We start from the raw sequence: 17,872 nt of genomic DNA on the forward strand, positions 1-17,872 counted from the left end.
ACAGAGTGTCCAGCCTAGCCCTGGTGTTTGACCAGGAGTTGTTGTTTGCAGGCCTATGTTTGGGACAATAACAAGGATCTGGTGGAGTGGCTGGAGAAACAGCTGACGGAGGAAGATGGTGTTCGCTCAGTAATCGAGGAAAACATCAAATATATTAGCAGAGACTATGTCCTCAAGCAGATCCGCAGGTGAGACCCGCATTGGGGAACTTGCGTGGGAGAAATTGGGCTGACTTCTTTGGAAGGAGCTAAGATTTAAGAACAAATCGTGAGATGATGCCTTACAGTCTTTGTGGGTTTTTTCTGTTGGAGACTGCTGTAATGAACCCTCCAGTAAAAATACAGCCCTGAAACACAATTCTTTCTCAGCTGCTGGGCTCTAGGGCACTTAGTAATCTCCACTAGATGAAGGCTTAGTTCATTGTGCCCAACTATTAGCTACAAGTGCAGATCTTCAGACTGTGAGAAAAGCTGATCCCATGGCAGCTACATTCTCCACTGGAATATTACATACATGAAGTAGCCTTCACAGGGCACCACATCTGGAGACCTGTCCTCTGCTCCTACTGATGTTAGAATCACCTGGCCAAGATGTTACTCGATTTCTCCACTGTATGATTACTGATTTTCCCCATTGCACCTAATAGGCAATCTGTGGGGAGACACTTTAAGGCCTTGGAGATGTCCTGTTCCTCATCAGGATTTTCAGGCATTCCTGGCTGACCCATGTCTGATCCAGTTTTTATGGCAAGGTTGCAAAAAGGAGAACTTCCCAACTCTCTGTCCTCCACAGTCCTCACTCCAGTCTCCATGAGCAGTCTTCTCTCTCCCCCCATTCATGTACATGTTCATTAGCCTATGCCAATAATGAATTTATATTTTTTAAAATAATTTGCAATTCATTATTACACTTAACTTTAATGCCCAAAATGTCCCAGATTTAGCCAGTGGAAGCACCTTTGTGCTGGTTCCACTCTGTGACATGTACCTATTGGTTTGTGGGAGTTTTTTGGTTTGTTCAGGTTTTTGGTTTTTTAGGGTTTTTTAAGTAATTCCTTACTTTCTGACGTAGCAAAAACGTGTCGGGTCCTTTTTGTACCTGCCTTGCTGCTGGGGACTGTTTTTTCATATAGGAAAACAAATTAGGTGAGGTGGTGCCTGATATATCTGCAGTGGATTCTATTAGCATGTTATCAGGTAGTTCTTAACCTCCTCGCTCCCCATCTAGACACTTCTGCTTCTCTCTTCTTCACCATTCCCAATCTTCCTCTCCAGCTTGGTACAGGCCAATCCCGAGGTTGCCATGGACTCCATTGTCCATATGACTCAGCATATCTCACCCACTCAGCGAGCAGAAGTCGTACGGATCCTCTCCACGATGGACTCCCCTTCAACGTAGAAAGAGCTTCCTGCCCATCCCTGCCTCTGGAAAAAAGGGCTAGAGCTGCCTCTTACAGCTGAAACCACTCTAATGAGAAGGCACAGAAGACCCAGCACTGGAATCCAAATGGCATTTTGCTTCCCCCTCGAATGTTTTCAGTTATGCATGACATAATGGGATATAGGGTCACAAAGCCCCTACCAGTCACACCCATCCTGTTCAGTATTTATTATTTTGTCTGTGACTACAGCCCTCCTTTCCTGCAAGGACTCACGAAGGCAATGAAGGGTACAAGGCTGTACCGTGAGGTCTCACTACATAAAAGCAGGGTTGCTGCTCCTGTCCTGACAGCTCCTTGGTCCCAGCCCAGGGAAATGTGAAGTGTTGTCGGGCAGTCAGAAGCCCTCCCTTAGCCCCGGCTCCATGAGCCTGCAGCCAGAGGCAGCAGAGGAGGGCTGGGGCAAGGAGAAAGCCTCAAGTCCATTGTCTTTTTTACCTCCATGTTCAGCCCGGTACGCACTAGGTACGGGAGAGGACTAGTTCCTGGTTTAATCACACCAAGGTACTTGTTTCTTCATGGAGTATGAAATCTGCAAGCTCCATGAGAACTCAAAGATGAGGGCAAAACTGTGACTTAAGAAGCAAAGAAGATAGACCAAGTCACGGTTGTTGATTTAGGGGCCTTGACTGTGGGCTTGATTCTCTTAGAACAAATGGAAAGATGGTTGAACTATCACTACCTTGCATATCACTGCTCAACCAGCTGTTGCACTTGCCGGTAGCCACATAGGCAGTGCAGTAGCCCAAGCTAGGGCAGAAGAGGAGCGGGGGTGGGGGTGGGGGGCCTGGCCCTTTGTGTCACTGATGGGAAGTAATAACTCATGCCACAGGGAAAGTAGGCCAGATAGTCTCTCTTTTTTAGAACTTGGAAAGTTATTACTTACTATTAAGCCTGGAGCTTTGATAGTTCTAAAAGGTTACTAGTGCCTCCAGAGTCACTCAGCTCTATTTCCAGAGCAACTCTCCTAGCAGTGGACATCCCTCCTCCCTCCAGCTCTTGTCTCTTCCTGGAATGTCCACAAGCAGCAGATACAGCTGGTCTCCCCACAGCTGCTGAAAGGAACCCTGGTGTGACCTCTCAGCACGGAAACTGGTCTTCCCCGATGTGAGCAGGCTTCCGGGGAACACAGAATCCACATGACCTTAAGATTATCTACAACTCCATCGTGGTGCTGTTGTCTTCCAGGCTCACTGGTCCCTCCTCGGCCAGCGGCTGGGGCCTCCTCACCAGTGGTGGAGAGAGTTTCTTTTCAACAACCTGTTTATTCAAGGAAAGAGTTTCTGGACTCCCCCCATTGGTGTTCCTCAAGCAGGAGTGGCAGCTGATCAGGGCTGGTGTAGCATCCAGTTTTCACAGTGCAGCTAATTGCATTTGTCTCTGATGACCAAGGAAGAAATCAATCATTAAGACGTTTTAGTGGAGTGGTATGAATACTTTTGTACAAGCTAAGTTTTGAGCCTTAACGCTATAGTACACGCACAGGAACAAGCTCCACCCCCTTCTTTGGGACTGGCTCACGCAAATGGGCACTGTGTGGCTGGAGATTCCACTGCCTGCCCGCTGGAGCTTGGAGCTAAGGGCAGGAAAAGGTGGGGAACAATGTTCAGTCCAGAGAGAAGCATCCACTACTGCTGGTATCAGCTTAAGTAAATATTGGATTAGTCTTGGACCAGATTATTCTTTTCTGTAATTAGCAAAATTCCACATACCTGTAGGTGGCACAAACACCTGTGCTCACCCTGGCATTTCTTCAGAGGCAGGGTGGGTCACACTTGTTTTACTTCTCCCTCTTCACCAAACTATGACACATTAAGTGAATATGACACATTAAGTGAATACGGTTCCTCTCTGGAAGTCTGTCATGCCTACCTCCCACCCTGCCCCCCTACCCCCATCCCCAGAGCACCTCACTGTAGGTCTGCCCCCAGACAGGGGGTTTTCATACAGAGAAGCCAGGAAGAGCCATAGAAATTGAGCAATCTAATATTCCCCCAGCCCATTACATATGCAAGGTTACTGAGCTAGGAGGAGTATAAATGATGTATTGACCAAGACTTGCTTGAGCTGAGATGCCATATTCACTTCGTTCACAAAGCAGCCTTCACTTGTCTCATTGAGAATTCGATGGACACATACCCTGATGAGCAAGGAGCATCAGTCAAATGTATTCGTTTCACATTTTGTTGAAATAAACCTCCACATTTGTAGAAGAGTCACTGTTTGTCATTTCAACCCATGCCTGGCCACCACATTTGTGTTCCACTTTGAGCAGGGGCGCTTTCAGCAATGGTAGGGTGAGCCCTTGTCCCGCTGCTGAAAGCTGAACATTATAGTAACAGAACAGCATGCATGCATTGCTTCTGCAAAGTGACATCTTTGAGAGACTTGGAGGCTTTTCAGATACACATAACCTTGATGGTCTGGGCAATTTCAGGGGTGTTCTTAATAGGAAGTGAAGATTTGAACCTCTTAGTTTGCATGAGTTTGTGGGATTTTCTGGGTCGAGTGAATAGTGAACCATTTTCAGAGCTTACCTCAGGCCAGTTTTATGGAAAGGTTGTGTATTCTCAATAATATAGCTGCTTAATAGATTTTTGAATGCTAATTTTGGGCACAAAAAGTCATTAAGGGCAGGAAGCTCATGCTTGTGTGCCTGCAACCCTCTGCCTCAGTTTCTCTCTGTAAATCCCTGTGGTTGAAGCAAGAACAAACACCAGTCCCTAAACATTTGCAAAGAAAGGTAGAAGCCACAAGACAGCAGGGAAGGGAAGCACTAGCCTTTGACGATATTTATTTTTTTTTTAATTTTTTTAAATTTTTATTTATTTATGATAGTCACAGAGAGAGAGAGAGAGGCAGAGACACAGGCGGAGGGAGAAGCAGGTTCCATGCACCGGGAGCCCGATATGGGATTCGATCCCAGGTCTCCAGGATCGCGCCCTGGGCCAAAGGCAGGCGCCAAACCGCTGCACCACCCAGGGATCCCATTTGACGATATTTAAACTTGGTATGTTGGTTCTGTCTTTCTGGGATGTTTAGCAAAGAGTGTTTTTTTCTAAAATGTTTTATTTTAGCTTTGCACAGTGGCAGTATCGTATCCAGTGAGGTTTATCCGAGGCGCAATTATTGCTAATTAAAATGTTTTATTTTAAATATATTTTATATGTACATATGATATATTGTAAATATATGTCCATTTGAATCACCCAAAGGTAGATGTTCTTAGAGTGATAAGGTGGCAGATCCAGGGGAAAACTTATTCTTTGCTGCCAGCTCCATGGGCAGGGAGTCCTGGTGGCAGAGAGGCCTTAGGCTTTCCCTCCTCCCTAAGCAGGCAGAGGAGAAGCAGACCCCAAGATGCAAATTTTAAGCAGCCCCTGCCCTCAGCCCACACCTGTTGGTGATCCTGGGATGGGAAAAATATTCTGCTCCTGCCCCACACCCACACCCCCAGGAACTTTCTGAGACATACAGTCCTTTCTTCTGTTGGGGAGTGATATTTCTTTCATTGGCCTTTGTAATAAAAGAAAATTTAAAACCTCCACTGGTATTACTGGGATAATAAGCTAGAACAGCAGGGATTTCCAGGCCTACCTACATTTCCCCAACTGAAAAACAAGGATGCAGTGATAAATACAAGTGCTTAATTACCATCACAGGGAGGACCCTCCCTGTGCTCCTTCAGCATGCTAGGCATGGTGAAAGCCTAGAGAGGAACTGAGCTGGGAGATGAAGTCAGTGCTGGCTCCTTGGCTGAGCACTGGAAGGCCAAAAGCTGAGCCCATACAGAGAGGCAGAAAATGGTAAGGGCTGCATGAGTGGTACAGACAATTAAGGGCCAAAGTCTTCTGGCAGAGAGTGGTTTCCAGATGGGAAAGGAAGGCAAGGTGTCTCAAGTCCGGGCACCAACACTTGCAAAGTTCTCAAGGGACACTAGGAACATCACAGAGAAACACAGCAGTGCCTTGGGGGAGGATGGACGATGATAATCTGAAAAATGCAGGCAGGTTATGACATCATGGATCCCTGTAAGTACTAGGCCAACAAAGAAGATCTGTTCTGAAGAGAGTGGGAAACTCTTGGTGGTTTGGGGATATGGGAAGACTGGGTACAAGAGTTTAGAAAGCAACCTGAGTGAAAAGACCACCATGTTGGGTGCCAAGAAGTCTAGCTTCAAGCCCAGCTCCATGTGTATGTCAGTGAGCTGGAGGGTACCTAGGATAGTGAGCCCAGGCCGTTCCAGGAGGCATAGAAAGAATAAGCCACTGTCAGCTATTTTCAGTACTCCAGAAATCCCACGTGTGTCTCAGGCAGGCAGCTAAGGGTCACCATGCCATTGTCTTTCTGATGACAGTTTTGCCAACCCAGATAATATGGCTGGCCAGAAGTTCCAGTGGGCAGTTCATGATAATAAATAATGGGAACAGGATATCTTCATAAATGCAATGTTTGAGTGGGCAAAGTCTTCAAAAATAAGATTCTCTGAGGTTGCAGGGTGACAGGATGGGGTGGGAGATGATAGTGGTGTGTCAGCTCTGAGGATCTGAAACCACCCAGTGGGCTTGGCCCATTGGGTACCATAATGAGAGGAAGTAAACTGGAACTCAGAGATGGCTGAATAATGGGCCTAACCCCAAACATTCTGATCTATGACTGGTCTGGAGTGAGCAGGAAGGATTGGGGATGAGAGGAGACAGAAAGGATTAAGACATCCAGGCCCTGACCTAGGAAAAAGCTAAGCAAGCATTCTTGTCCATGCTAACACAGGTGGGTATTTTCATAGTCACCGAAAAGAGCAGACTTTGAAAAAAGCCCAGCTGGGTTCAAATATCTGGTCCCTCATCCCTGTTCTTTGGAAAAGTTCCTGCCTCCTCAATCTGTGGCATATGGATAAATAACAACTCAAGAGTGTTTGTTTGTTTATTTTTTTTTAATTAACCGTAAGTTAGTTAACACAAAGTGATGGACATTAGTAGCAAATTATCAATATATGTTAGGGTTCTCCATGCTCTGCCCCTTCCTCATGCTCACAAGATATGGGACCTGTCCTCACTCTAGAGTATCTTCCTCTTAAAAGCATTCAGAGAACTATCCCCCCTAACGGAGCAGAAATCTAGGGATTGTCTCCAGACACTGAGTTACATGGACACAATGCAAAAGTGTCACTGAGGACTGCTATGGTCTGAATGTCCCCCAAAATTGATGTGTTGAAATCCTAGCCTCCACCAGTGATATATTAGAAGATGGGACCTTTGGGTGGTGCTGAAGTCATAAGGATGAAGCCTTCATGAGTAGGATTAGTGTCTTATAAGAGGATCCAGACAGATCCCTTCCCTTTTCCATCATGTGAGGATACAACATGAAGTCATAGACCCCAGGAGAGAGCCCTCACCTGACCATGCTGGCATTCTAATCTCAGACTTCCATCTTGTTGTGGCAGTCCAAATGGACTAAGACAAAAAAAAATGGACCATGATGGTGCTGCTATAACAAGCCTAAAAATGTGGAAGCAGCTGTATATACAGGGAATGTGCCTCAACATAATAAAGGATTTCTATGACAAGCCCACCGCTAACACCAGACTCAATAGTGTAAACTTAAAAGCTTTTCTTCTAAGATCAGAAAAAAGATAAGGTGCCCTTTCTTGCCACTTCTATTCAACTTAGTACTGGAAGTCCTAGCCAGAGCAATGAGGCAAAAAAGAAAATGCATCTAAATTGGAAAGGAAGGGATCCCTGGGTGGCGCAGCGGTTTGGCGCCTGCCTTTGGCTCAGGGCGCGATCCTGGAGACCCGGGATCGAATCCCACGTCAGGCTCCCGGTGCATGGAGCCTGCTTCTCCCTCTGCCTGTGTCTCTCTCTCTCTCTCTCTCTGTATGACTACATAAATAAAAAATAAAAATAAAAAAAAAAATAAATAAATTGGAAAGGAAGAAGTAAAACTTTATTTGCAAGATGATATGAGACAGATATAGAAAACCCTAAAGACTCAAAAAAATTGTTAGAATAATAAGTTCAGTAAAGTTGTAGGATACAAAATCAATATACAAAAATCAGTTGCATTTCTACATACTACTAACAAACTTCTAGAGAAATTAAGAAAATCCCATTTGTGAGTGAATCAAAAGAATTATCTAGGAATAAATTTTACCAAGGAGATGAAAGATCTATACACTGAAAACTCATTGATGAAAGAAATTGAAGAAGATACAAATGGAAAGATATTCCATGATTATGGACTGGAAGAATTATTACCCAAAGCAATCTACAGATTCAGTGCAATTCCTATCAAAATATTTTACCAAAATGGCATTCTACAAAGAACTAGAACAAATAATTCTAAAATTTGAATGGAACCACAAAAGACCGCAGATAGCCAGTGTAATATTGAAAAAGAAGAACAAAGCTAGAGGCATCACACCTCTTGATTACAAAACTATAGTCATCAAAACATTTTGGTACTGGCATAAAAACAGACATAGATCAATAGAACAGAATAGAGAGTTCAGAAATAACCCCATGCATATAAGGTCAATTAGTTTACAACAAAGAAGCCCAGAATATACATGGGGGAAACCATAGCCCTCTCCAATAATTGGTGTTGGGGAAACTGGACAGCCACACATGCAAAAAAAAAAAGAATGAAACCAGACCCTTTTCTTATATCATACAAAAAAAAAAAATCAATTCAAAATAGTTTAGAAATGAGTGCAAAACCTGAAGCCATAAACTCCCAGAAGAAAACATAGGGGCTAAACCCCTTAACATCAGTCTTAGACAATGATTTTTTTTAATTTTACGCCAAAAGCAAAGGCAACAAAAGCAAAAATAAGTGGGACTACATCAAATTTAATTTAAAAACTTCTGCACAGCAAAGAAAACCATCAACAGAATAAATGAAAAGGCAACCTATGGGAGAAAATTTGCAAATCGTTTATCTGATAAAGGGTTAATATCCTAAATATATAAAGAACTCATAGCAACTCACTAGCAAAATAATCTGATTTTAAAAAGACAGGAACTGAATAGATATTTTTCCAAAGATGACCAACAAATGGCCAACAAGTACATGAAAAGGTGTTCCTCATTCATCATCAGGGAAATGCAAATCAAAACCACAACAAGATATCACCTCATACCAGTCAGAATGGCTAATATCAAAGATAATAGATAAGTGTTGGAGAGTACGTGAAAAAAGGGACACTTTGATACTGTTGGTGTAAATGTAAATTGGTACAGCCTCTATGGAAAAGACTATGCAGGTTCCTGAAAAATTTTTAAATAGAACTACCATGTGATTCAGCAGTCTCACTTCTAGGTATATGTCAAAGGGAAATGAAAACAGAATGTTGATGAGATATCTGTGCTCCCACATTTCTCACAGAATTATTGACAATAGCCACCATATGGAAAACAAGCTAAGTGTCTATTAGCAGATGAATGGATAATGAAGATGTGAGACACACACATACACACACACACACACACACACAGTGGAATATTATTCAACCCTGAGAAAGAAGGGAACCCTGCCATTTGTGACAATATGATGGACTTTAAGGACATTATACTATGTGAGATAAGCCAAACAGACAAATACCATATGGTATCACTTGTATGTGGAATTAAAACAAAACCTCAAACTCACACAAATAGAGACAAAAAATGACTGCCAGGGGCTTGGGGTGGGGAGTGGGGTGTAGGGAGCAGTCGGGAAAAGTTCAGCTATAAGATGAATAAGATCTGAGGATCTAGTGTACAACATGGTGAATACAGGTGATAATGCTACATTGTATAATTAAGATGTGTTAAGATGGTAGAACTTGGGTTCTCAACACAAAATAGTGAGGTGATGGATGTGTTAATCAACTAAATGAAGGGAACCATTTCACAATGTACCTATGTAGCAAATCACCACAATATACACTTTAAATATCTTACAATTTTGGATGTCAGTTATGCCTCAATAAAGCTGAATTTTTAAAATAATAATAATAATACCAGGAGTGAGGAGCTGTAACAAACCTAAAAATGTCGAAGTGACTTTGGAAGAGTTTGGAGATCTGTGCAAGAAAAAGCCTACATTGCCATGAACAGATCTTGAAATGTGATTTGGGTGAGGGCTCAGAAGAGGAAGAGAGCTGTAGAGGAAGCCTCCATCTTCTTAGAGAACCCGTAAGTGATGGCAAACTGAATGTTGATAAAAATATGGATGCTAAAGGGTCATTCTGATGTGGTTTCCAATAGAAATGAGGAACGTGTTATCGGAAACTCAAAGAAAAGGTGATCCTTGTTAAAAAGTGGAAAAGAACTTGGCTGAATTGTGTTCATGTTCCAGTGCTTTGTGGGAGGTAGAACTTGTGAGCAATAGAACTGGATATTTGGTCGAAGCTGGGTTTTTTTTTTAAGATTTTATTTATTTATTCATGAGAATATACAGAGAGGAGAGAGAGAGGCAGAGACACAGGCAGAGGGAGAAGCAGGCTCCGTGCAGGGAACCCAACATGGGACTAGATCCTGGGTCTCCAGGATCATGCTCTGGGCCGAAGGTGGTGCTAAACCGCTGAGCCACCCAGGCTGCCCCTCGAAGCTGTTTCTTTTATTTATTTATTCATAGAGATGCAGAGAGAGAGAGGCAGAGACACAGGCAGAGGGAGAAGCAGGCTCCGTGCAGAGAGCCCGACATGGGACTCGATCCAGGGTCTCCAGGATCACGCCCTGGGCTGCAGGCGGCGCTAAGCCGCTGCGCCACCGGGGCTGCCCTCGAAGCTGTTTCTAAGCAAAGTATTGAAGGTGCAGCTTATCCTCTTTTGAATTTTATAGTAAAATGGGAGAAGAGAGAAGACTTAAGGACAGAATTGTTAAAAGGGAAGTAGAAATGTAAAGTTTGAAAAATTCTCCATCTATCCATATTGCAAAAAAAAAACGTGGAAGCATGTTTTGAAGAAAACACAAGGGTACAGCCTAGTGACCCTCTGATATGGAAATTAGCATGGTATTTGGACTTCAGGGGAAGGACATTAGAATGAAAGAAGGAAGGTTGTTGGACTTGTTAGACTTTATAAGATGATCATAGAACTATTCAGCTGCCTTTTTTTTTTAAAGATTTTACTTATTTATTTTAAAGACTTATTTATTCATGAGAAACACAGAGAGGCAGAGACATAGGCAGAGGGAGAAGCAGGCTCCTCGTGGGGAGCCCTATGTGGGACTCGATCCCCAGACCTGGGATTACAAGCTGAGCCAAAGGCAGACGCTCAACCACTGAGCCATTCTGGTTCAACAACTGAGCCATCCCAGCATCTCAAACTAATCAGCTTCTAATATGCTCTTTTCTTTAAGACAAGGGAGAAGGTTGGGGCACCTGCCTGGCTCAGTTGGTAGAGCATGTGACTCTTGATCTAGGGGTCATGAGTTCAAGCCCTACACTGAGCATAGAGCCTACTTAAAAAAAAAAAAAAAGCACCCCAAAGGCAATTCAGAGATCATGAGAGCTTCTTCAGTTTCAAGAGGCAGGTGTGGAGGAGAGACCACATTGCCTGGGTTTTAATAGGCCAGATATGAAGACCCACCTAAAGCTGTGGATGCCAGATCCTTGCCCAGCAGAGCCATGGGGGTGGGCCCCCCAAACACTCCATGGTAGTGCTGCTGACATTTTATTCCAGCCCAGGAGAGCTGCTATGTGGACTGCATCCAGCAAAGCCATGGGGGCTGGCATACCCCAGGGGGTCCAGTGTGACTGAAAGACAAGACCCCCATTAAATGTATCTAGAAGGTGGCAGAGCACCAAGTTAAAGATGATTCTCAGCCATAAGATTTAATGTTTGCCTTGTTGGGTTTTGGACTAGCTTGGGGCCCATCATCCCCTATTTCTTTTGGAATAGAAATGTCTATCCTGTGCCTTCCCACCCTGTATTTTGGAAGTACATAAATTGTTTGATTTCACAGGTTCATAGCTGGACCGGAATTTACCTCAGGATGAATATCTTGAGTCTCACATATATCTGACTTAGATGCTATTTAGATGAGACTGATTTTTAGACTTTTAAATTGATGCTGGAATGAGTCAAAGCTTTTGGGGCTGTTGGGATGGAAAGGCCGTATTTTAAATGTAATAAGGATGTGAATTTGGGAAGCTAGAAACAGAATGCTATGGTCTGAATGTTTATATCCTCCCCCAAATTTATGTTGAAACCCTATTAGTAGCTGGGGCCTTTGGAAGGTGTTTAAGTCATGAGGACTCTGTTCTCATGAAATATATGAATATTTATGAATATAAAAGAGGATCCAGAGAGATCCATTCTGCCTTCTGCCATGTGAGGATATAACATGAAGCCTATGATCTAGAAAAGAACCTTCATCCAACCCTAATCTTGGGCTTCCAGCCTCTAGAACTGTTAGAAACAAATCTCTGTTGGAGTGCCTGTGTGGCTCAGTCAGTTGAGTGACCAACTCTTGATTTTGGTCATGATTTCAGGTTCGTGGGATTGAGCCCAGAGTTGGGCTCCACATCAGCAGAGAGTCTGCTTGTCCCACTTCCTCTGCTCCTGCCCCTGCTTGCTCTTTCTCTCTCAAATATTTAAAAGAAAAATAAAATAGATTTCTTTTGTTTATAAGCTAACCAGTTTGTGGTATTTTGTTATAGCAGCCTAAATGGACTAAGACAGAGAGGCTGAGCTCTAAGTCTGGCTGTGCTTACGGTGGGGCCTTGAGCAGCTCAAGGGGCTTCTGGAGTCTGGTTTCCCTAGAGTGCATAAGGAAAGGCTGAATGTGAAAATTCCTAAGATCTCTTCTAGAAAGATTCTAATATAGGATCATGGATGAAGCTAAAGTCTGGGTGAAAATATTCCATATCCAGTGTCCAGTGGTATTTTCAGTAACAGCATTAATCTCAGTGGGAAACAACAATCCAGCAGCCCAGACAAAAATTTAACAGACATTAGAAATAAGACAACAATAGGAGGCCTTATAAGCTTTTCATGAAGGAAAGACCAGAGAGGGTCCACTCTATCCACACATCGCTAATTGGCTGTGAACTTACACACAGATGTAGGAGAGATGCAAGAGGGTCCATCAGAAAGGAAAAGCCAGAGAAGACTAAAAATCTGCGAACATTTTTAATATGCTTACACACACACACACGCGCGTGCGTGCAATCAATAGAAGGTGAAGCCTTAGCAGTACAAGGTCTTTGAGTACAACATCTGCCCAAACCTTTGATTGACCATTAGTCACAAGAGTGATACCTATGAAGCTAGGGTTAAAAGTAAGAACAAGTAGGGCACTTGACCAGCTCAGTCAGTCAGAGGAGCTTGTAACTTTTGATCTCAGGGTCATGAGTTTGAGCCCCACATGGAGTATATAAAGCTTACTTAAAAATAAATTTTAAAAAATAACACCTGAGTGGCTCAATGGTTGAGCATCTGCCTTCAGCTCAGTACATGATCCTGGGGTCCTGGGAACAAGTGCCCCAGTGGGCTCTCTCTGCCTATGTCTCTGCATCTCTGTCTCTCACAAATAAACAAAATATTAAAAAAAATAAAAAGAATTTTTCAGACTTTAAGAGACAAAAACAAGCAGGGGGAGTGATAGAGGGAGAACAAGCAGACTCCCCACTGAGCAGGGGGTGCACTGTGGGGCTCCATCCCAGGACACTGAGATCATGACCTAAGCCAAAGTCAGACACAACCAACTGAATCATTCAGGTGCCCCCAAAATAAGAATTTTTAAAAAGAAAAACTGAACAGAGACATCAGCATCTTCATACCACATAGAAAACAGAATGCACAGATTTAGTCAAGTTATTAAAGCAAAAAAAAAAAAAAAGCCTTTGGGGAGAAAAATCTGAATCCGTAGTTGCTATATTATAAAAAATGTATAATTTTCAAGAAAAAACTACAAGACATTCAACTAGGAAAGCATAATCTATCTTCAGTTCAGAAGAAACAAAAAATAGACAATAGAAACTATTTCTGTGTAAGTCCGGATGTTGAACCTAGCAGAAAAAAGACTTTATTTAAATTGGCTATTATAGAAATTGTTAAAGTAAATTTTGTTTTTTTTTGTTAAAGTAAATTTTGAATAAAATTCTGATATATGCTATAATAGAAATAAAACCTTGAAGACATTTATGCTAAATGACACATTATTCCAAACACAAAACAGGAAATATTGTATAATTCCACTTATGTAAAATAACTAGAATTATCAAATTCACAGAGACAAAGTAAAATAGTGCTTACCAGAGGCTGAAAGGAGGAGAAAATGGGGAGTTATCCTTTTATGGGTACAGGATTTCAGTTTGGGATAACAAAAAAGTTCTGGAGATGGATAGTGGGGCTGGTTGCATAACAATGTGAATATACTTAATGCCACTAAACTGTACACTTAAAAACTGTTAAAATGGTAAAGTTTATGTTACATATATTTACCACAATTTTTAAAAATCTAAAGTTGAAAATTACAGCAACAAAAGGATAATTAGCTAGTGGGACTAAACAGTAGATTCAAGAAGGCAGAAGGAAGACTCTGTAAATTTGAAGATAGGGGTCACCTGGGTAGCTCAGCGGTTTAGCGCCCACCTTTGGCGCAGGACGTGATCCTGGAATCCCAGGATCGAGTCCCAGATCGGGCTGCCTCCATGGAGCCTGCTTCTCCCTCTGCCTGTGCCTCTACTTCTCTGTGTGTATGTGTGTCTCTAATGAATAAATAAAATCTTTAAAAATAAATAAATTTGAAGATAGAGCAAAAGAAATCATCCAATGTGAAAGACAGAGCCTCAGAGACCCAGGAAACATCAGGTATGCCAATTTATTTGTGGTGAGAATGCCAGAAGCAGAGAAGAGAGAAAAGGGGGCAGAAAAAAACATTTGAAGATATAATGGCTAAAAATTGCCCAAATATGATGGACAACAATCTGTAGATCCAAGAAGCTCAATAATTCCCAAGGAGAATAAACACAAAGAGAGCTATATGTAGATCTATTATAGCCAACCCATTGAAATACAGAGAAAATCTTGAAAGGATCTAAAACTCATCACATATAGAGGAACAACAAAACAAAAGCCAAATGACAACAGCGATGAAAGCCAGAAGGCAGTGGGCTGATATATTCAAAGTAGTAGAAGAAAAAAAAAAAAAAAAGGAACTATCAAGCAAGAATCCTATATCCAGCAAAACCATCCTTAAAACAAAGATGAGGGGCACCTGGTTGGCTCAGCTGATGGAACATGTGACTCTTCATCTCAGGGTTGTGAGTTTAAGCTCACATTGGGTGTAGAGATTACATAAAAAATAAAGTCTTGTGAGAGAATGTCAGTTCTTCAACAGAAGCTAACAGTGCATTGAGGAAGGGAATTTAGAAATGATGTTATTTCAGCAATAAAATTTTATGAATCTTGCATATAACCAAATGATAAGCTGGCTTTTCATTTACACAATGGAAATGAATATTAAAGTATTCATAAAGACCAGTAGAGAAATATAAAGTTATTCTGATGAAGTTTTAAATGCAAAGAATTGAATATATTTTATAGACCTAGCATGTAACAGAATTTGATGAATACAATGTAGACCATAGGTATAGAATTCATTTATGTAGAATCTTAGGACAAAGCTCATTTAGAATTCTTGAAATACATTTAGCTCATGTTTAATAAAATCCCTAATGGGGATCCCTGGGTGGCTTAGCGGTTTAGCACCTGCCTTTGGCCAAGGGCGTGATCCTAGAGTCCCAGGATTGAGTCCCACATCGGGCTCCTTGCATGGAGCCTGCTTCTCCCTCTGCCTGTGTCTGCCCCCCCCTTTCTCTGTGTATGTGTCTGTGTGTGTGTGTGTCTCATGAATAAATAAATAAAATCTCTAAAAAAAAAAAAGATAAGATGCTCAACATCACTAATGATTAGAGAAATACAAAGCAAACCACAATGAGATATCACCTCACAATCATTAGGATAGCTTCTATCAAAACAAAAAACAAACAAACAAACAAAAAAACAAAATAGAAAGCAATATTGGTGAGGATGTGGAGAAATTAGAATCCTTGACACTGTTGGTAAAATTGTAAAAGGTGCAACCACTATGGAAAACAGTATGGCAGTCCCTCAAAAAAATTAAAAATAGAATTACCATATGATCCAACAATCTCAAATCTAGGTATATATTCAAAAGAATTAAAAGTCTTGAAGAGGGATGCCTGGATGGCTCACCAGTTGAGCGTCTGCCTTTGGCTCAGGGCATGATCCCAGAGTCTCGGGATCGAGTCCCACATCAGGTTCCCTGCATGGAGCCTGCTTCTTTCTCTGCCTATGTGTCTGCCTCTCTCTGTGTCTTTCATAAATAAATAAAATCTTTAAATAAAATAAATAAATCTTATTTATAAATTAATTAATTAATTAAAAGTCTTGAAGAGGGACACCTGGGTGGCTCAGTGGTTGAGCGTCTACCTTCGGCTCAGGTCATGATCCCAGCGTCCTGGGATCTAGTCCCACATTAGGCTCCCTTCATGGAGCCTGCTTCTCCCTCTGCCTGTGTCTCAGCCTGTCTCTCTCTCTCTCTGTGTCTCTCATGAATAAACGCCCTGGGCTGAAGGCAGCGCTAAACTGCTGGGCCACTGGGGCTGCCCTAAATAAAATCTTTTTAAAAAGATTTAAAAAATTAAAAGTCTTCAAGAGATATTGCACATTTATATTCATAGCAGCATTATTCACATTGGTCAATATATGGAATCAACCCAAATGTCCACTGACTGATGAATGGATAAACAAAATGCAATACATACATACAATGGAGTATTATACAGAAAACCTATTACGTGGATCTTGATGCATGCTACAACATGGATGAACCTTGCTGATGAAAAAGTTTTGGTGATCTGTTGCACAACAGTGGGACTATTCGGGGATCCCTGGGTGGCGCAGCGGTTTAGTGCCTGCCTTTGGCCCAGGGCGCGATCCTGGAGACCCTGGATCGAATCCCACATTGGGCTCCCGGTGCATGGAGCCTGCTTCTCCCTCTGCCTGTGTCTCTGCCTCTCTCTCTCTCTCTCTCTCTCTCTCTGTGATTATCATAAATAAATAAAACTTAAAAAAAAAAAAAAAAACAGTGGGACTATTCCTCTTTTTTTAAGTTAGCCGAATGTTGGTCTTGAACTCATGACCCCAAGATCAAAAGTTGCATGCACTCCTGACTGAGCAGCCAGGCAATCCAGGATATTCTTAACACTACTGAAATGCACATTTTAAATTAGTTAAGATATAAATTTTATGTAACTTTACCATAGTTTTTTAAAAAGAATACATGGTAAAAACAATAACAGTGGAATTAAAATTGCTTCCTAACACAAAAGAAGGCAGTAAACAAGGAACAAACGGACAAAATCCTTATCTTTAATTACTTGGATTAGGAAGGACTAACTCATCAAAAGGCAGAGACTGCCAGACTAGATAAAAAAACAAAATCCAATTCTGTGTGGTCTGTAAGAAACAAACTTTAGATTCAAACACATAAATTGAGGCACCTGGGTGGCTCACTCAGGGATCCAACTCTTAATTTCAGTTTAGATTATAATCTCAGGGTCATGAGATCAAGCCTCATGTCCAGCTCTGCACTCAGAGGGGAGTCTATTTGAGATTCTCCCTCTCCCTCTGCCTCTCCCCCACTCTCTCTCTCTCTCTCTTCCCCCCAAATAAATAATTATTAATGTATACACACTTAAAAACAGCAACCGAATATGTATAGCAAAATTTGACAGAAGTGGGGGGGGGTGGAGGGGTGGGTAAAATGGGTGAAAAGGATTAAGAGGTACAAACTTCCATTTAAAAAATAAATCATGAGGATAAAGAGCATAGCATAGGGAATATAGACAATAATGTAATACACTTATTATGGTAAGCATTTAATAATGTATATAATTACTGAATCGCTGTGTGTACACCTGAAACTAATTTAATATATGTCCACTCTACTCCAATTAAAATTTAAAAAAAAATTTTAAGCCATGGAAATGTCCTGGTCAAACCAGGAGGGTTGCAGCACCTAGAGGCCAGCATCCTGGACATAATGAACGTTACAGAGAGTGAACTTACAGGAGAAATCAGGAGATATACACTGTGAGGCCACAATAAATACTTATAAATTTGAATAAAGAATCATGATTATTTATCTTAAAAAGTGACAGAAGTAAATGAAAGAAAAAATAGATAAGTCAATAGTAACAGGTTTTAATCAATAACTTAAACTTTCATCCTAAAAAACTAGGGGAATAAAGGACAAACTAAACCCAAAGCAAGCAGATTGGAGTAAAAAATAAAGATGAGACTGGTAACTAATGAAACAGAAAATTAAAAAGCAATAAATAAAAATTAATAAAACCAAAAGTCGGTTATTTGAAAATATCAACAAAATTGACAGACAAGGAGAAGACACAAATTTC

At 41.6% G+C, this 17,872-nt stretch overlaps 1 protein-coding gene and 1 non-coding gene across 8 annotated transcripts in view; both read left to right on the forward strand.

Moving 5' to 3' along the window:
• ACACA (acetyl-CoA carboxylase alpha) overlaps window positions 1–3,653 on the forward strand; it is a 294,471-nt gene extending 290,818 nt beyond the window's left edge. For all 7 annotated transcript variants that reach the window (XM_041723740.1, XM_041723744.1, XM_041723742.1 and 4 more), the window contains 2 exons: window positions 52–188; window positions 1,275–3,653. In XM_041723740.1, the coding sequence (XP_041579674.1) occupies window positions 52–188; window positions 1,275–1,398 (261 nt within the window). In that variant the 3' untranslated portion in view covers window positions 1,399–3,653. The remainder of the gene's footprint in view (window positions 1–51; window positions 189–1,274) is intronic.
• Window positions 3,654–4,513: 860 nt separating this feature from the next.
• On the forward strand, window positions 4,514–4,652 carry LOC121474392. The gene has a single exon (XR_005983391.1). It is a non-coding gene; the product is annotated as a U4 spliceosomal RNA (small nuclear RNA).
• The last annotated feature ends 13,220 nt before the right edge of the window (window positions 4,653–17,872 follow it).

The sequence above is a fragment of the Vulpes lagopus genome, chromosome 12 (assembly GCF_018345385.1).
Source record: "Vulpes lagopus strain Blue_001 chromosome 12, ASM1834538v1, whole genome shotgun sequence".
NCBI lineage: Eukaryota > Metazoa > Chordata > Mammalia > Carnivora > Canidae > Vulpes > Vulpes lagopus.